Source organism: Spermophilus citellus (assembly GCF_964194105.1).
Source record: "Spermophilus citellus genome assembly, chromosome: 17".
Lineage (NCBI taxonomy): Eukaryota > Metazoa > Chordata > Mammalia > Rodentia > Sciuridae > Spermophilus > Spermophilus citellus.
This window is the reverse complement of record NC_138199.1, coordinates 36,335,953-36,355,785: the sequence shown is the minus strand read 5'-3', so window position 1 is coordinate 36,355,785 and position 19,833 is coordinate 36,335,953. Positions and strand designations below refer to the sequence as shown.

The 19,833-nt window shown below is 56.5% G+C and overlaps 1 protein-coding gene across 1 annotated transcript in view; it reads right to left on the bottom strand.

The window, feature by feature from the left end:
- Window positions 1-19,833, bottom strand: part of TMEM132E (transmembrane protein 132E) — a 51,910-nt gene that overhangs the window by 8,844 nt on the left and 23,233 nt on the right. Inside the window, exons 2-4 of the mRNA XM_081272557.1 lie at window positions 1,866-2,796; window positions 909-1,055; window positions 450-642 (exon numbers count right to left, since the gene is read on the bottom strand). Of these exons, the coding sequence (XP_081128683.1) occupies window positions 450-642; window positions 909-1,055; window positions 1,866-2,796 (1,271 nt within the window). The remainder of the gene's footprint in view (window positions 1-449; window positions 643-908; window positions 1,056-1,865; window positions 2,797-19,833) is intronic.

Sequence of the window (19,833 nt, the reverse complement as noted above, 5' to 3'; positions counted from 1 at the left end):
GATGCTCAGAGTCACAGCTAACGCATTCACCTGGCTCCTCAAGGTGCCCTGGGCTGGTCCCACATGGCCATTCTACCCCACACTCCTTTTAAAGCCATGGCTTCCTCTGGAGAAACTACTCACATCCCCACTGCTGTATCTCTGTCCACCTGTCCAAGGCACCCTCCTCATCTTCTGTGACAGTGAGAGCCCTTCCCCTTACCTGACCTCCTCCCACCTGACCTTCCTCCCACTCCCCTGCATGGCTACCTCCTCCAGAAAACCTTCCCTGAGCAGCCTCTACATGGCGACTGCCCACCCTCCAGGAGTGCCCATTGGGAGGGTGGAGGCAGTCTCCTGCGTAGTCCCCTCTGTGGGCACCTACAAGCACACACGTACTCAGCCAGGCTCACTCCTCCCCGCCCCCCAGAGACATAGGCAGCCACTGGCCTGGTCGCCTGGCCACTCACCATTGCTAGGGGCAGAATGGCTTGCACATCCCGCTGGATGACCGTCAGCTCGGTGACTGCCCGCTCCAGGTCAGGTAGGGCACCGTGGCCACGGTAGTCGATGTGCCACATGATTCTCCGCTTGACCGAATGGCTGGTGAAGTTCTCCATCTCAAAGTCTAGCTGTAGAATCTCCAGGGGGCCCTGGCCCTCCCTGCCAGGGAGGGAAAGAAGTGGGGGACAGAGGATGAAGACCAGGAGAAGCCGGGGAGCTTTGAAACCCTCAGAGGGGACCCCATCCCTCCTCAGCAGCCACCTTCTATGGCCCTGGGCCTCTTCAGCCCTCTCGAGGTAACCTGGCCCCAAGGTCCAGGCCTCAGATTTCCCATCAACCAAGTCCCAGCCCTTCACAAGCCCAGCCTTGCCATTGAGGACCCCCCACCCCTCTAGGCGCCTGCTCTGCGAAGAGGTAGGGCTCACCAGGGGGGCAGAGGAGTGCCCTGGGCCCAGGCCACATCCACAGTGGCCGTTGAGTGCTTTGCCCCCGTCAGCAACTCTGAGGTCACATGCCACTGGACACTTCGTGACTTGGTGCCTAGAAGGGTCACACCCTTTTTGGCCTTCACCCTGGAACAAAGAGCAAAGCAGAGGAGGGAGAGGGTCAGGCTGGGACCCAAAGTCTTGGTGCCTGGCCACCACCTGTAGGCTGGAGTTGGGGTGGGGGAACAGGGGAGCTAAGAGACTCTGAGTCCTAGACTTAAGGGTCTGGGTATCTGGCACCACATAGGTACATATTGCTCTTGTGGGGCAGTGTGTCCGTGGGGCCTATTTTATGTCAGAATTGCCCACCATGACTCAAACCATGCATTCCTACTGGGAAGCATCGTATGTTTTGTGGGGGATGTGATATGATCTAAGCATTTTGAATTCATGAGCTGAGTTCTTCTGAAAGTGTAGAAAAAGCGGGAGTCTCAAAAAATTCTTCTCTCAACCCCAGGACTGAGACCAATGTCCCAATAGGCACATACACCTGTTGGTCTTATGGCTACCATTCAAGGGGGTGCTTTCTGATCTCTGTCTCCTCTCTAGCCTTTGTTTCCTCCTCTGTAAAGTGGGTGAGTTGGATAGCGGATGCTCCAGGGCCCTTGTAGCCCCATCCCCTCATTCTGGGCCTCTACATGTGTGAAAACTGGCCATATATGCCTTTGACTGTGACTGTAACTCCATTGAGATAAAGGAGAGGCAGAGGTTTTGGTTGCCATCAGAAGGGTTAAGAACATGGGGGCGGTGGCTCACCTAAGTTCTCTGTCTCCTGCCATAGATGGGAGAGCTGAGATTAGGATGCTGGACAGGGATCCAGCTGGGACCTGGACAAGGTGTTGGGGATCTACTGGACCTTGGAAGGGAAGCCAGACCCCTGACCCACAGCTCTGTTACCTGAGTGTGAAATGCTCCACGCTGGGGCTGGAGGGCGAGGAGGAGTTGGGGGCCAGGTAGAGGAGAATGCTCAGTACCTCCCCCGGCTTGAGCGGCCGGTCGGGCAGGCGGATCATCAGGTTGCTGTCCAGCCTGTGCTCCTGCAGCGCCCTCCGGGGTGGCGGGCGGAAGAGGCTGATGCTCCCGATGCGCAGCAAGGGGTGCTGCGTGGGGCTTTCAGCGCGCGCCCCCATCCCCTGCCCAGGTGCCGGCCTTGAGCCCCCGCAGCCGCCCGCCGCATCGGGGGCGTGGAGGGTGTAGTAGAGCTCAGCCTGCTGGCTCTCGCCCGCGGCCTCAGGCTCCAGCCCATCGGGGGACTTGCGGCGGGCGCTGGGGTGCACCGCGGGGGCCGGGGGTCCAAACCAGGCCAGGGGCAGCTCGGCCCGCACAAGGCAGGTGGCCAGGCCTCCACTGAGACGGCAGGAGCTCTTGACCTCCCGGGCATCCCTGAAGGCGTGCAGGCGGACACAGGGCAAGCGCTCGGTGACCCCAAAATCATCCCAGTCTCTGCCGGCCACGTAGAAGAGCACCTGCGCCACAGGCTGCGAGGCGGGCACGCGGGCGCGGACGATGAAGGCCCGCACCTTCCAGTTGACCGTCAGGCGCTCGGGGATGTCCAGGGTGCTGGAGGGCTGCAGCAGCTCCCGCGCTACCACCTGGCTGGTGCTGAAGGGCCCCAGGGAGACGTTGAGCACCGGCAGCTCCTTGGTCTGGAACACCACGAAGGGCTCGGAGCGCTGCAGGGAGCCGTTGACCACTGCTGGCGATGGGGGCCGCGCCTCCCGCAGGAAGAAGGCCAGACGTGTGTGTGACAGGCGGTAGCTGACCGGCAGCACCGGGCTGGCCGGAGACCCTGGTGGGCTGGGACTGGCAGGGTGGGAGCGGCTGGAGGCTGAGGACAGAGCGCAAAGAGACCCAGAATGGTCAGGAGAGGCACGGTGGACCCCAGCCCCTGGCTGCCTACCTCTCACCCCCACAGATAGCCTGGTCCACTGTCTTTGGTGGTCCAGGGCCCTGCTACCAGGCATCCAGCCGGGCCCCACCTTTGTTCTTTGTTAATAACCCTCTTGCCCATGTTTCCTTTCTTCCTCTTGGGCCTCAGGGTAAAGCCAATCCCATCACAAAGCCTTGCAAAGCTCTGGTGAAGTTGCCTCCCCTGGTGCTCTGGAAACCTCAAGACCTGCCAAATGAGCCTCAAAATTGTTTCTGCCTCAAAGTGCCTGGTGAGGACCTTCTGAAGTCTTGTACCTACAGGGCTGAGCCCAGCTCTGGAGCCCAGGAAGTGTAACTCTTCCCCGCATGCTGGGCTCTGTGCCCAGCACTCCGAGCTCGGCCAGTGTTAGCTTGTTTGATCCCCAGTGCAGTCCTTGGAGGTGGGCAATGTTATGATTTCCATCCACTCAATCACTTTCCTGACAATAACTTGTTTTTTTTTTTTTTTGAGTACCTACACTTGCATCTTATAGATAAAGGAACAAAGATGACAGGGACTTTAATAACTTACCCAACTTGCCTGGGCAAAAGAGCCAGGAGCAGGATTTGAACCTGAGGCTACTTGGTTCTCAAGCCCCAGTCCTTAACTGCACCAGCAGTCTCGGATGATGTAGGGGTCCCCAGGGACCCCCTAGTTCCCCTTGTTCCCTCTTATCACACACACAGGGAATCTTGTCTTCAGTCTCCCAAACCTAAATGTGGGACTTGTGTTTGGCTTCTCCCTTCTCCCAACCCTTGCGCCCCTTTTAACGAGAAGCTGCCAAGTTCTAGCAATTCTGCCTGCTGGCCAGTTGTTTTGTCCTGGGCTGTCCTCTGCCCTGCATCCCCAGGACCCTGCCCCAGGTCAGGCCTCACTCCTGCTGCAATGCCTAACTGGGTCTCCCCTCACCCCCTCTCTCCTCCTCTCTGGCATCCTGACATTCCCCCCTCCCCTACCACAGCAGCCAAAGCCGCCCTCCTCCTGGACAGGCCAGACCTTAAGGACCCTCACTCCTGTCTCAAAACATGGTGGCAGTGTCAGGGCACAGGTAGGACCTACAATGGAGGCCTGAAGTTGGAGATCCTTTTCTGGATCTTCTCATAAACTCTCTGAGTCACATCTGTCAACTTTAAAATCAGGATGATAATCATGCTGGTTATTGTTATTTGTTCTGCATTTTCGAATCCGATAAGGAAATGCTCTATCAATTGTGCAGCACAATGCAAACGTGGGGAGGTATCCCTAAGGAATCTCTCCTGTAGGCTTACAAGATAAAGCCCACACCACCTCACAGGGCCCTCTACTTGTAGTCCCAGGACCCTCTTTCCTCTAGGACTCCCTTTCTCGAGCCCCTCCAGCAGGACAACCAGGTAACTGAGTGTCCTTACTGCATCCTCCATGTGGCCTTATGGCCCCTCCTTTGCTCATGTTGAGCCCTTTACATCCAACCCTCTCCTTATTCAAATCAGAATCTTCCTCCAATGCCACCTTCTCCAGGAAGCCCTTGAGGATGTGTCTCACTTAGAGCTTTGCCCTTTTCTCCAGGGTCCTCTCCCATCCTGCGTTGGGTGGGAGCTGATTGTCTATGGGGTCTGGCATCAAGCAAGGCTTCAACAAATCCCGGCTGATCTCCTCTGAGCCATCTCTGTTTAAAGGGGAGACCCCTGGTCAGCACCAGACTCTCTTGGAGCTTACGTATATTTATCATTTTATCACTGTCCTTGAAACCTTGATTGTTTCACAAACATTCACACCCACTTCCTCCCAAAAGCAGTGAGCTAAAAATTCCCTGCACTTGAGGGTCCGGGTTCTCCCTCCTATTTTGAAAATCTGCAGTTTCATCTCCTCATTCAACAAAATAAGGCAATTGGCTTGAGCGAAGGCCCTTGGGGTCGGTTGTAGGAGGAGAGGTGCTTGGTCTCTCCACCCCTTCTTAAGGGTACTCTTGAGCAGCCCTGAGAACCCACTGGGGAAACGCTGGTCCCTGGTCCTCTGGGCAGCCCATGCTTTTGCCACCAGACAGTCTCACTGCATTCCCAGGAGAACTCGGTGTCCAGGCCACTCTTTCCTGCTATGCTATGTAGCCGGCAGAGAGCCACCGGGTGGAAGTAGGGCAGTGGAGTCCAAGATGAGGTCAGGAAGATGTTGGCAGAGACACCAAAAACCTTCCTGATTGGCATCTGGAATCTCAGAACATGTCCCTGCAGCCTGGGAGGACTTGCCCCAAGGTGGGCTTGTGGATATCCAGAGTAGTGTCCCGAGCCAGGTCATAGAAGTCAATCAAAGCAGGAGGATGCAGGGAAATGGGCTGTGGGACTGAGGACAAGGCCTCTCCCTGCCCAACACTCCCTGGGCACCTTCCTTCCCATTTGGAGCCTCGGATTCCATCTCTAAAATTTCAGTGGTCACGTGAGCCCCACCCACCTCATGGGGATGCTGATAGTGGCTGACAGACCCAGGGGTAGGACAGGCTCTGTGAGTGGTCAGGCAGCCCTGGGGGCGGGGGGGAATGAGGCACTCATGTGGTGGGAGTGTCCAGGGCCTATGAATGCTGGGCCTGAGGCGGGGACAGTCCACCATGCTTGTCCCTCTGACTTGGAGAAGGGCAGCTGTGGCCAGGAGAATGTGAGTGCTCAGGGCACAGGGAGAGCCGGACAGGATGGAGTGAAGGAGTGGAGGGTCAGAACAGTGACCCTGCCCTCGTTGGCTATCCCCGGGAGACCCCAGAGGCTACTAAGTGGCACTTAGTTCCATTTGCCCCTCTCCCCATCCCAACTTCACGGTGGACCATCTGGACCATCTTGGAAGGCACCGTGGGGGCAGAGGCCACCAGATGGCCACCAGACTCAGAGGGGCGTGAAGGAAGGGATTGGGGAACCGTGTTTGCATGTCCGCATCTACCTCCTGGGGAGAGAAGTGGTCTGAAAACCAAGGTCCTGGATGATTCAACCCATCCTTGCTGTTCTCAGAATCTGCTGAGCAAATGTGTCCGCCTCGGGCCTCTGCATGTGCTGTGTCCTTTGCCTGAGAGCGCTCCTCTCTCTCCCTGTCTCTCTGTCTTTGTTCAGCGCCATCTGTCCTGGCCGTCCCATCTACAGTACCATGTCCCACCCCCCTTGGTCTCTCTCCATCCTCTTTCTTGATTTATTTTCTTCATAGAATTTATTGCCATCTAACTTTACACAGTGAGCCCATGTGGTTCCTGTGCACTAGACACTGTCCCCAGGGATGCATACACCGCCTCCCTCCTCTGCTGTCCCAGGGCTTAGAACAGGGCCTGGCACTTAGTGGGCCCTCATCAGCATTTGTTGAAACCAACACTGACCCGAATGAGTTCCTTGTCACTGAGGCATCCAAGAGGAAAGCAGACGTCCACTAAACCTAGGAGTGCCTCTTGTAGCCTTTTGGCCACCTTGTGGATGAGAAATCGAGTTTGGGAAAGGATAGTATCTAGATCAAGCGAACAGCCAGCATTCAAAAAGGAGCACCAGAAAATGACAGTGTTACAATTTTCATATTTATGTCCTTGGGACACACAGCACCCTGCCCATCACCACTTGGAATCGCTCCGTCCTCTGGGCCCTGGGGTCTCTTCTGTGGCTTGGAACAAGGTGGGTCGCGGGCACCCTGGCACTAATCTCTGCTTTCCCTGCAGTCAAAAGGAAGTTGCTTGATTTTTCTGAGCCTCAGTTTCCCCTAGAAGTGCGGGAGGCCCTGGAAACACTCTGGTGTGGCCAGAGGAGAGGAGGAAGTGAGACGGGAGGAGGCGGCAGATCACACAGTAGGTCAACTTCTGAAATACTAAGAGTAGGCTTGCTAACAGGCACACAGCCCTGACCTCTGGACATCTTGGAGCACCACACGGGCCTGGGGAGGAGAAGCTGCTAGAAGGTTCCTGGAAGGAATACGGATGTGGGGTGGGGGTGAGGGATCAATAGCATTGAGACCAAGGTCAGGCCAGGCCAGGCCGGGAGGTGGGTGAGAGAGAGGTGTTTTAGAGGTGAGCCGGGTGGCGGGGTAGGGTAATGGTAGTGGAAGTGACAGCTTGGACCCGCTTTGGACACAGTCAACACAGGAGCTGCCCCTCACCCCCAACCTGGCTGGGAGCCTGCAAACATGGACACACGTACTGGCCCTCGCCTGCCCCTCAGGGCTCAGGGAATCATTTGAAAATTCCTGCCCACCCGGACCCTCTCCCCTGTGCCATCTCCTGTTGAAGGAACTTCTCATGTCTTCTGTGGCTCCTGATGGGGTCTCGTGGTTCAACTGTGTCCCCCTGTGTTGAGGTCCTCAGGCCCTATATCTCAGAATGGGACTGTATTTGGGGATGGGGTCTCTAGCGGGGAATGGAGTTAAGGGGAGGCTGTAGGGGCCCCTAATCCAGGGTCCAGGACACAGGTCTACAGAGAGGGAAGATGATGTGAAGACGCAGGGCAGACAGGATGAGGGCCCTGGCCAGCAGCTGCCCTTAGACACCTGGTCTCAGGCTGCAGCCTCTGGAGAGTGAGGATGCACTGCAGCCAGCTGCCCAGTCTGGGGCGCTGTGTTATGGTGGCTGACCCAGCAAACATGGGGGCTGGCCTCAGTTTCCCCAGTGAGACACGGAGGCACCAGGATGGCGGAGGAATGGTAGCGATGACTGAGGTTCCCAGCCCTCCCCATCACCCGGAACCCTGCCAGAACTATGGCTGGCAAGTGACCCTCCCTGCACAGATGTGGCCAGCTCTGTCCTTCCCACAACCAAAAGAGACCGAGGAATGAATCTGCAGGTGGGGTAGAAAGGCATCGATCCACCTGGACCCCAGGGGGAACTGGGCATGGGGTCCTTGTCTCCTTCCATGCCCAGCACGGGGGGGGGGGTCCCCTTCCCTGGAAGCTCCTCTTATGTCACCTCCCAGGGAGATGGCTCCTCTTCTCCCTGCAGCTCTGTGCTCCGTGTAGCTCTGGCCTGGACACATCAGGGGCATGGCCCCAGTGCGGATGAGAGGCAAATGACCAAAGAGCAAGGGACGCTGGCTCGTGAGCCCCTCTGCAGTGCACAGGTCTCTCCAGCCACGTCCACCTCCAGGAGGCAGAAACCTGCTTTCCTACTGTGGCCTTTCCAACCAGACCCAGATGTGGGCGACCCGGGAGCTGAGTCCGCTGTGCACAGTACCAGGGGTGGCATACAGTGGGTGCTTAATAAATGTCAATTCTATCTACTTATGAGGCTGGGGGTACCAGCTTCGGGCCAGTGGGTAGACAGAGTCCCTTCCCCTTCATCTCAGGCTGGTCCTACTTGTCTGGGACATATGGGTCCCTCTGGCCACTGCCGGATGAGCTTTTTCCCGGGGGGGGGGGGGGGTGCGTGCAGAGGTCAGGCCCCTCCCTCACCTTCCTGAGCACATAGATGGGTCTTCACAGAGGCGGGGGCCAGGCAGGCTGGTGCCCTGGCCATCTCTTTGCTTCTAATCAAGATCAGATACCTCCTGCTTCTACCTCTAATTGTCCCCAAATTAAAACTAATCACTTGTGAATCAGAAAAAAAAAAAAAAACCTGTAATTAGTTTTGGTGAGTTTGAGGCTGAGGGGCCCCGTGGGGCACGCGCATTGGGATGGAGGGTGTTGGGCTGACCGGAAGAGCACGGTGCTCCTCCATGGGCCACGCCTGAGGTCAGTGTCTGCAGATCCTTCAGCACCTGCTCTGGAACTTGCTGGAATAGAAGAATCATCTGGAACCAACACAATAGCATACAAAGCCTGGGGACCGATCCAGGTGGACACTTCAGAATTCCCAGAGGACAGTCCCCGCAGCCTGGGTGTTTAGCATTCATCCCAGGCGCTGTCATGATCACGGAAGTTTGGAAAACAGCTCTAAGTAGGGAGGGTTGGTGGAGGAGCTGAAGAGGTAAGGGGTTGCATAGTGCCATGAGGCTGCGTTGACGGGGAATGACGACGAATTTCCAGAGCCTGGAACAGTGAGTGCCTCACCAGATAGGCACCAGGTCCATGCATCAGGGAGTGGACCAATGAATGAGCCAACGAGAGGGAGCAAGAACCATACTAACGCAGTGGGGAGGGTCCCAGGGGCCCCTTGGCCCGTGACCAGGAGGCCAGGGATGGCTACACCCAGCAACCCTTCCCCAACCCTGACCTAGAGGGCCACAGATTCAGCAGAGGCGCTGCGTAGGAAGCTGAGGCCTGGGGTGCAATCACAGGGGCTCTGGAATGGCTGGCTGCCTGTTCTTGGCTGGTCAGAGGGTCTGACCTCGAGTGCTGCTCTCTGCACCCGACTTCCCGAGGGCAAACAAGGCTTCACAGCCAAAAAAAAAGCAACAGACTTTGCAGAATAGGGCTGCCGTGGGCACACCCAGGTCATGAGAAACCCCCTTGGGTTTTTAAAGAGAATGAGTGGTACTTGGTACTTAGCAAGGCCTTTCAGAAATGGGCACGCTCTTGCCCCGTTGGTAAAGGGTAAAGTGGGTAAGCTTTCCAGAAAGCAATTTCAAAATCTGTTTTAAAGGCCTTAAAAAGTGTTCATGCTCCTTAACCCAGTAAATCCTGCTGCAGGGATCTAATAAGCAGAAATCTGCTCAAAGGTTTATGGAAAAAGAAGTTCACTGTGATGTCATGCTTATTAGTAAAGAATTAGATAGGACCTAAAATGTCCAAAAGTAATGTTGAGTTAAATAAATGCAAATGCACAAGATGGATAGGTGTGAGTCCATTAGAGATCAAGTTTTTTGTTTTGTTTTGTTGTTTTGTTTTTTAATGTTTACTCAGTTGAAAAAAAATGCTCACAAAATAGCGTTAAACTGACAAGGAAGAGCACAAAGAGGCTCTCTTACACGAGAAACAGACATAAACATACACCACAATGCTAATGGTGGTTATCTCAGAGGGGTGGGGATTACGACTGATTGTTGTTATTTTTTTACTTCATGCTTTTATGTATTTTCCAATTGTCTGCAATGAACATGTATTGCTTGTAAAATTACAAAGAAAACAATAGATGAAGGAGAGTGTTTGAAGCTTTTCCAAGAATAAAAATAAAGGAATTAAAACAAACAAACAAAAAAAGGGAAACTGTGTGGCTTTGGAGAAACAAACTCGAATTCAAATCCCTGCTCTGACATTTCTTAGCTGTGTGACCCAGGGCAAGTGACTTAACCTCTCTGACCCTTAATTTCCATATATGTAAAGTGAAGATCAGGGAACTTATTTCATGAAGTTGCCATGATTAAATAAGAAAATGGGTTAGTGTCGTCCCTGGTAGACTCGGTGCTCCCTGTCATCTGCTCCTTGATTCCTTCACTTGTCACTTATTGGTTGTTTGGGTTCTGAGAGGAGGGATGTGCTGACCTGTTTTTCTCCAGCACTTGGTGCCTGTTTGGCTCATGGCAGGTCCTCTGTCAATGTCTGTTCAGTTAAATAGGACAAGTCAGAGTTGACAGGTGCACAAAGCAGTGTCCCAAGGGCCTCAAAGGAAGCATGGAGGTGGAAGGAGTACTTGCTGTCCGGGACCCTAGAAGCCAGCGCAGGAAGCTCTGCCGCTGACCTTGGTCAGGTCCCCTCTCCTCTCTGGGCTCAGGTCCTCATCAGGGAGTGGAGGATAACTAACCCGGGCCTACATGCCGCATGGGTGGCTAGAGGTGGGCAGGGTTGTGTGTGCAGGAATCTCGGGGGTCCCTGCAGCAGGCAGAGTTCAGCTGTTCCCAGGGGGACAACAATGGCAGGGCCCAGAACACTGCCTCCCCTCCCTCCCAGGGCAGGGCCCCGCAGCTGTGGACAGATGCTGCTGCTCAAGGTGAGGCTCTAGCCCAGCCCAGGCCAGAGCTGCGGCCACTCCAGTGCCACCTCTGGGTTCGTCTAAGTTGCCGAGATTCCTCCATAAGGGCCAGGCCCCGTGGGCGTGCACCCACTGGAGGCTGGAGCTGCCATGCACCATGGGGGCTGGAGGGGAGAGGAGCCCAGTGTGTAGGCAGAGGAGAGGTGCTTCCCTGGGGCCTGCGGCAGATATCCACCCAGCCCCGGCCTGACCCACCTCCCTCCTCCAATGTGCCCCTTCCCAAAGCAGCTGGTGCTCCCCACCCTGAGGCTGTAGACCCCACTTCTACGGCCCATGGGGGTCCTCCTGCAGGGCAGGAGGGCGTGCCCTCTCCTCCAGTGCTGCTCCCCAGATTTGAGGGCCCCAGGTGCCTGCAGCCTTGAATGTGAGCAGCCTGTGGCCACGCCCCTCAGAAGGGTGAGAGGAAGGGCCTGGAAGCTTGCCGTAGCCCAGGACCCCCAGGAGCTCTGGCTGCAGGCTGTAAATCCTGGAGAGGCGGCCGCCGCCCCACCCCCATCCTGGCGGCTGCCCCAGGCAGGACTAGGTGGGCTGGGAGGAAGCTGCAGGAGGGGCGCCCCCTCCCCCCTGCTCTAAGCCCCTCCCCCGGGGCTGCCGGCTCACCCAGCAGCCCTGGCTCGCTGCCACCCGCATGGGAACTCCCTAGCTCTTGGCAGAAGGGATGTCAGGTCCCTCCCCGGAATTTTGCTGAGGAGGAACCTTTGGGTCAGGAGGGCGGGGGTGGGACTGGCTTAGCACCCTCCGCCTTGGCTTCCTAAACTGTAAAGAGGGTGGGAACAGCACCCCTTTCACTGGTCGCTTTGAAAAGCAAACGCTGTAGGGGAAGGTCATCCTCAGAACGTTTCCCCTGCCCAGCGCATGGCGAGCCCTCTCTAGATGTTAGCTCTGATTTGAGCGTTATCACCCTCATTAGCTGAATCCCCACCGCCTCCTGAGCCAGGGTCCAGAGGTCTTCCAAGGCCCGGCAGCGGACAGCCGGTTCTGGGGAGGAGGAACCCACATTGCTTTCCCGGACTGGCTGCTGGGGGAAATGCCCCCTGCTTAGGGCAGGCCCCCCCCCCCCAGTCATCCCAAGCACAGAGGCTTGCCCAGGGTCAAAGCTGAAGAGAGGGCTGGAGAATGAAGGAATGAGGGACGGTGAACCCTGGGGGGCTGTGTCTGCTTACACAACCCAAGTGTGAGCATGAGCATGAGTGCGCGCACACACACACTCACGCACAGCCCACCCAGCTTCTCTGGGTCATCTGTCCTTACCTGGACACTCCTTTTGTGCTCTCTGCCTAGAGGCTGCAGTTCTCGGAAATCAAAGGCCCTGGCAGAGGAGTGGGGAGGGGAGGACCCGTGGCAGAATGAAAGAATGGGGCTAGCTTAGCTCACTAGCTCCCCAAGGGCCCTGAGGAGGGCCAGGGGACCAGGAGGACAGGTGGCCATGGGAATCCAAGAAGCTTTGCCAGCACCCTACCCCCAGGTTACAGCCAGCCCTCCAGTACTCTTGGGTAATGGTGGTGGTGGTGGGGGAGGGCTTGCCCAAAGCACACAGTGAAATAGCGCCCTCCCTGGGGCTCTGTTCCCCTCTCCCTGCTGGCCCCAGGGGACCCTCCCTGCTGGCCCCTGGTGGAGCCCTCCCACTAGACTGAGAGCAGTTCCAGGGGAGACCAAGAAAAGGCTCCTTGGTCCTGGGAGATCAGCTGGGTCAGGATCCCTGCCATCCCCTCAGTCTTAGGGGTGAGAAGCGGTAGCCTGATGGGCTGGTGTGGACCTCTGTGGGAAGGCCCTATAAGAGGTGCCGCCAGGCTTGTGCTGGGCCATCAAGTCCCAAGACAGAGCAACCTGGAGCTTCGTGGCCCAGTATTGAGAGGAGAAGTCAAGGCAGAGGAAGGATATCTGTTGTGGGGACAGAAGCCCTGCCCCTCCAAGGGCATGGTGGCCTAGGTTCTCCCTGTATCTGCTGTGAGTAGGGGCCTGTGTCTGTTTGTCCCTCTGCATCTGTGACCTCAGGCTTGGGACCAGGGTCTAGCAGGCTTGCAAAGACAAGAAGGCTTTGTGTTTCCAGCTCAACACCCCTCACCCCCAGAAAGAGCTTGGATTTTTGCAAATCTGGAGGGGCCCCTATCTCTCAGCCTGTCCCCAGCAGGACCTTTCCAGCAAACCTGCAGCCCCAGCCCTCAGTCTACCCATCTGTAAGGGATCTGATGTAAGGTCCCTGTCGTGATGGAGAGAGCTGGGTGGGGAGCCTGGACTGGAGGAAGCCAGGTCAAGGGGTTCTTTAGTCCCCCCGTCTGGAGCCAGCCAATGGGTGTGGGTCTAGAGGTCAGAGGAAACTGTCTTAATAGTCCTTTGTTCCCAAGTGTCCCCCCCACCAGCTTCCCCTAACCCAGGCCACATGAAGTCAGGGGCTTTCAGTTCAGCCTAGAGCTTTAGAGGAGTTCCACCTTCACTTAAAGAGAGGGCTGGAGAATGAAGGAATGGGGGGGGGGGGACCAGGATCTCACAGCTCCCTCCTCCTCTCCGCCTGTCCTGGGGTTTCTTGGGTTTTAGGGTGGCCACGAGTGACTTGGAGAAGAGGGCAGTGAAGGGGCCTCTTGGAGAGGTGGCCAGCCCAGTCCTCAGCACCCCCACACCAGGGCTCAGGGCAGGAGGAGGGCAGGACCAGAGGGCAGCTCTGACAGACAGGTTGAGAGTGGGATCTAGACTCTGTCACTCTATCAGGGACCAGAACTGCCACCAACACCTGTCCTCACAGGCTGGTGGGCTGACCTGCTCTGCTGGCCTGCCTACCCAACCTGCGGAAACTGACCTGCCCCAGGGGGAGGGGGAGGGGGAGGGGGAGGGGGAGCATCAGAAAGAAGGCAAGGCTGAGGCTGGAGGCAGGGGAGGCAGGGGAGAGGCCAGAGAACCCAGGGAAAGAGGCAGGAAGCTCCATGCTGGGGTGGCCAGCCTGTGGCTGAGGAATGAGGGAGAGGAGGGGAGCCGGGGCAGTGGGAGGGCCCGGGAAGGAGCCTAGCAGGACCTGTGCAGAAGGTGGCTCTGGCCTGGGAACGAGGGGGTGGGTGGCAGCAGGAGTGCGGGGGAGGGGCACGCTGTGAGTTACACTAAATGACGAATGTGCATTATCCTAATTATAGCGGAGCAAACTGAGCCTGCCCACTGGTGCAGCCGCCTGCATCTCCTAATAAGCAATTAGCCGCAAACAACAGAAAAGGAAAGTGTGTGTGTGTGTGTGTGTGTGTGTGTGTGTGTGTGTGTGTGTGTGAGAGAGAGAGAGAGAGAGAGAGAGAGCGCTCACACATGCTTGCCGTGAGTGGGGGTGGGTTTGGAGCTGGGCCTTGGGAGTCCCTGGGGTCTCCTGGGCCCTGGGCAGGGGTGCGGGCTGCCGGGAGAAGTTGAGCCTCGATGTCTTCTTCTGCAAAACGGGGCCAGCAAAGCCCACTCAGGCACAGTTGTGAGGAGTCTGGGATCCAGGCTCCCCTGGGACACTCCCACGGGACACTCCCACCTGCCATCTCCCCCAAGGGGCCCTCCATGATTGGCGGGGGGTCCCACTCTAACTTTCCCTCAAAGCCTAGGCCCTGTTGCCCCAGGTGTATCTTGTGCCATATGATGGACTGAAAGATGTCTTCTTGAGCATCCTGGGCATCTCTAACAGTGCCAGGAAGGGGCTGCAAGCCTTTCTGGACCAAACCACCGGCTTTACAAGTGGGAAAACCAAGGTCCAGAGGAGGCAAATCCCTCAGGCCCAGGATCTCACAGCTCCCTCCTCTCCTCCACGGGGGCTCCACCTCACTGCCACCCATTCTTCCTCTCTGAGGGATGCTCACCTTCCTGCTCCCCAGACTCAGGTTTCTGCGAGTGTTCCCTTTGGCCCTGAACTGTCTGTCCCTAGCTGCTCCTGAGTACTCTCTTCCCACCTCCCAGCCACCCATAACCCCGGGCCTCTCTTGCTATTTCTTTGCAATGCTGTTCCCTCTCTCAGCAGTGCTGTTCCCCACACATTCCATCCAGTTGGTGTCCTCTGTGCCTGGACATCTCCCAGGTGTCACCCCCTCTATGAGAGCTTTCTTGACAGCTCCGCAAGGGCTGGGTTAGGTCCCCATGTCTGAGCCACCACATCCACCGCCTGTCCTTTTGCTCTGAGCTGTGACTGTCACTGTGTCAGGTGGAACCTTGCTGAGGGCAAGGACCAGGCCTGTCCCCCTGCGGCCCAGATGCCTGGGACAGTGCTAGGGCTTGTTACCAGATCCTCAAAGATATTCAACAAATAAATATTTATTCAGCCTTTCTTTGCAAAGACCCTGCTGGGAGCTGCCAGGGAGAGAGAGATGAAGAAGAGAGTTTCTGCCCTTAAGGAATTTGCCGGCTAACAGGGAGACCAGACAAGTGCATAAATAACCATGCTAAAAGGTGGGCAGCTCCCGGAGGGAGCCCTCGCAGAAGTGAGAGCTCCCGGGGCTCCAGGGGGAGCCAGAGCCAGCCACCCACACGGGGGAGGGGGGGGGAAGCGCTTTCAGAGGGAGCGGTTGCTGAGCAGAGGGTCTTGAAGAGTGGGTGGAAACTCAACCACAGGCTGGCTGCGGTGGCACCTGCGATGGGGGAGGTCAGGGACACTTCGGGTGGAAAGGACAGGGTGACACATGGGAACCAGGGAGGGAAGGCAGGTTTGGATGGAGAGGCATAAAACAGGAAAAGCAGAGAGATGAGACGGGCAGGGTGGGCCCTGGAGGGCCGAGGCTTTGAGCGCCCGGTGGTGGAGCGTGTGGCTTTATTCCAAAGGCTCTCGAGTGTTCCTTGGGGCCCCGGGGGCTCTGTAAGGGGCCCCCCCAGGTCCTGATGTTCTTGTCGTGGATTTTCCACGTGGGCTAATTCCAGGACCGATGGTCCAGGACATGGTCTCATGGCAGTGGGGGAGCCACTAGGAGGAGGGGTGTGACACTGTGAGCTGGTGCTTGTCCCTGTGCCCCACCCCCACCCATCACAGGGTGAAGTGGAGGAGGTGCTGGTGCCTCGCTGGAGAAGCTGCTGCTATAATTAATCTCCTGAGCGGTCCTTGTGTCAACAGCACATCTGGCCAGCTAACCTAGCTACAGAAGGACCAAGCCCTCTGCCCAGGGCTGGGCATCCCGAGGGGAAGGGGCATCTCCTTCCCTCCCCTGAGGGCTCTTTCTGGTCACAGCTGCATCCTGCTTCCTCTTCCGGTTCTCCTCTCACTCCACTCTAGTCCTCCGTCTCCTCTCCTCCCACCCCTGCCTCAGGCCTGACGGAGCTTCTGCTTATGAGGTGCCCGGAGAGCAGAAGGGGGCAGGGCGGCATGCACAGCTGAGCACGGGACCCTCCCCAGGCAGCCCCCAGAGCTCCTAGAACATGACTCCTCACTGCTGCTTGAAGCAACTCACCCCCCCCCCTCCGCCACCACCCATTTAAAAAGATACTGAAAAAATACCACCTCCTCCAGGTAGCCTGTCCAGATGACAGGGAGCCAGGCTGCTTTAGATATCTTTGTGTCTCATGCCAAAGAATCTGAGAGGAGAGCAATTTAGGACCTGAGTCCCAGCCCAGGGGAAGAGAGGAGAGCCCAAGCTGATTAACCACTCAGCTGTGAGTGCCAGATGGGAAGTAGGACTTCTGGGCTCTGTCTCCACCGTCCTCGCCCTCCTGACTCCAAACATCAGCTGGAGTATACAACTAGACATTTTTGAAGTTCCCCATAGTCCTCAGATTCTGGAAGAGGCCACACAAAAGCAGATGACATCCTCTTCAGCGCTAAGGCCACCTGCTCCCTGGTCTCTACTAAAAAGATAACTCTTATGTGTTCTGAATGCCCACAGCTGGGTCTGGTTGCCAAGCACCTCCACGCCTCAGTTCCAAGAAGGGGAAATGGCAAAGTGGATTAGAGAACTGGATTCCCAATTCGCTGAAGACTCCAACCTGTGGGAAGGGGAAGGTCCCACTCGGAAAGTCAAAGTTTCGTATCACGGGTGCAGATGTGCTGAGTGCTAATTCCATCCTGCGGCACATTGTCAACAGTAACGAGAGGATACCCCCACTCTTTCTGCCACCAGAGAACGCACCTGTGGTCTCAAGTGTACACAGAGACACACTGCAGCAGCTCAGCTGCCACCCAGATCACAGATCTGGAATTCAAACCCAGTTCCATCGCCAAAGCACCCCAAAGGGGTATCCTGGGGAAAGGTGATACCGTGACATAATAAGAAAAATACATTGGATCTTTGTCCCTTGTTCCTGACACGTGGCTTCTAAAACCTTTGAGCTTTCCAAATGATAGAGTGAGAGGACCATCTTCCTATATTCATAATGAACCCGTTTACCCCATTCCTGAGTTTAGGCTAATGAGCTGGCTCTAGGAGGATGCCCTGGTTGCCCGGGGAAGCCACCATGTGCTTGGAGACTTGGTCCCATGGCCCCTCCCCTGACCTCTGGGCAGAGTCAGGAGCTGGAGATGGAGTTGACCACCAATGGCTAAATATGCAACCCATCCTGCCTGCATAAGGAACCTCCATGAGACCATTCCACTGCAGGATGAGGGAGTTTCTGGGTAGTGAACACACTGTGTGTCTGGACGGATGGAGCACCGGGGTCCCTGGGGACCGAGCTCCTGCACTTAGAACTCCTCCCTATCCCTCCCTATGTACCTCTCCATCCGATTGCTCGTTTGTGTCCTTTAACAATATCCTTTCTAATAAACTGGCAATGGTAAGCAGGTTTCCCTGAGTTCCTCGAGCTGTCAGAGCAAATTATAGAACCTGAGGAGAGGCTCCCGGTAGCCAAGATGGAAGGAGCACGGGTACCCTGGGCAGCCGGTACTTGCCATCGCATCTGAGGTAGGCAGCAGTCTCGTGGGACGGAGCCCTTAACTCATCAGCCCCGCAGGAACGCCCGGCAGCTAGTGTCAGAATTGGATCCAACTGTAGGACATTCACTTGGTACCTGGCGAATTGCTGGTGTGGAGAACAAAGCCTTCACATTGGATGTCAAGGTGTTTTGGACAGAGAACTGCGGTCTCCTTGTGGAAGGGGTTCATTCGTTGTCCCCTCCTTCCTGACCTGAGCACCTGTCTCCCCCACCCAGTTTGTCCTTGTCTGTCTCCCTGTGCCCTCGGGGCCCTTGAGGAGGTAGATCGGGATTCCCATCTCTATTCAGTTCCCAGCTGGTGTAAGATTTCCCTAAATATTAGTTGAATTAGATCAACCAATATTGATTGAGGGCAGCCTGGGAACTAAAAATGAGTTAGTGATTTCTTGGGGTCAGAGCTGCCTAGCAATAGAAGAGGCGGCCTCGTAGGGCAGAGTTCCAGTCCCTGGGAGGACCCCAGGCGCTTGAAGCTTGGCAGGGATGCTGCATGAGCCTTCTGCATGGGTGGAGGTGGCCCGATGCCCTTCCAGCCCAGGTTGTGGGAGGCTCCTATTGGCTGGCACTGCTGCCTACTGCGTGGAGGGTGGAGGAGAAAAGGAAGGAGGTCAGGAGAGAGGAGAAGGAGGGATGAGTGGGAGATGGTGTGGAGAGAGGGGCCCTTGTACTTTACTTTGGCAGAGGAGGTGCAGCAAGGGGGGAAGGTGAGACTGGAGCTAGAGACATTCCAACAGCCGTTGTCTCTGCTCATTAGGGGAGGCCATGGGATCGGGGCATCTAGAATGACCCTCAAAGTCCCCTGGGATAAAGAATTGGTAATTTTTGGAGGTGGAGGAATCTTTAAGAGGTGGAGCTTGATGGGAAGAGGGTAGGCCATTGGGGGCATGTCCTCAAAGGAGATAGTAGGACCCAGCCCGGTCCTCTGTCACGTTTTTTTTTTCTGCCATTGATGGGATGATTTTGCTCTGCCACACACTCCTGCCATGACGTGCTGTCCCTCACCCCAAGGCCTAAAAGCAATAGATCTGCCCAATCACGGATGGGAACCTCCGAAACTGGAGCCAAAATCCACTCTTCTTTAAGTCAGTTATCTCAGGTATTTATCATAGCGATGGAAGCTGACTGACACAGGGGTGGGACACTGCCCTCAGTCCAGGTGTTCCTGTCTGGACAGGAGACCCAGCAAGAACTGAGGCTGGGCACCCTTCTCCCAGGACCAGGCTTTTGAGTTGTCCTGGAGGTAAGGGAGAGGCAGAGCCATGTGGCAGATGGGATCTAGAACTCTAAACACATGTGATTTGTCTTCTGATTCTGCCCAGCCCTGGCTGTGTGCCTGGTGGGTGTCCCTTCCCATCCCTGGGCCTCCGTTTCCAGGCCTGTGTCCTCTCAGACTCCTTCCGTTTGTGACCTCTGGACCACCCTTTCCTGGGTGAGAGACGGAACCCGTGGTCTCAGTTCTTCAGGGTCTGGAATAGCAGGACCCAGCGGCAGCCAGCCGTGGACCTTGGGATGAGCTTGCCTTCTCCTGAGCTGGGCTTGCCCATGCCTGGCTGAAGCCAAGGAGACCTTAGCCAGCGGGAAACACGCAGAGGGTGGAAGAGCCATCCTTTTGGCAAGATTGGGCCTTTTTTTTTTGCTAAAAGAAGAATGTACTTCCAGGAGGGCCTGGTGCGGACAGCAAGGGAGAAACGTGAACAGGCCAGGACTGGCCAGAAGTGACCAGGGGTCCAGCCAGTGGGAGGGCCTGGAGTCACCAAGCCCCAGGCACCTGCAGACTCGCGAGAAGAAAATGCTCCTTGTTTCTAAGGGCATAGAATCATGGCAGGGGCAGGGGGTTATGGCATATGCATGGCAATAACTAATAAATCTTTCCCAGACGCCTGGAATCCAGCGATGCTGAGGGGCCTCGGAGGGGTCGCTGCAGCCCTTCCCCTGCCAGTATGCAAGGCCACCGCTTAACCAAGCCACAAGGCAGTTCCTTGTTTGTTAGCAGTCAAATAGGACACCAGGGCCAGGTCAGGCTGCTGAGAGGCCGGGGGCACCTGGGGCTTGCTCTGGGGGAGCAGGAGAGGCCTGGAAGGTGCTGCCCCATCTTGCCTGGCCACACCCACCCCTGAGGCCAGGGCACTGAGGACGCCTGACCTCTAGGTTCCGACCGGAGACGGCTCTCTGGGCCCAACTCTGAAGCACGGTGAGGATCTTGAAGCTGGGCCCAGCTTCTCTCATCACACGGTTCATGCTCTGAGGGCCCCAATTGCCCGTGTGAC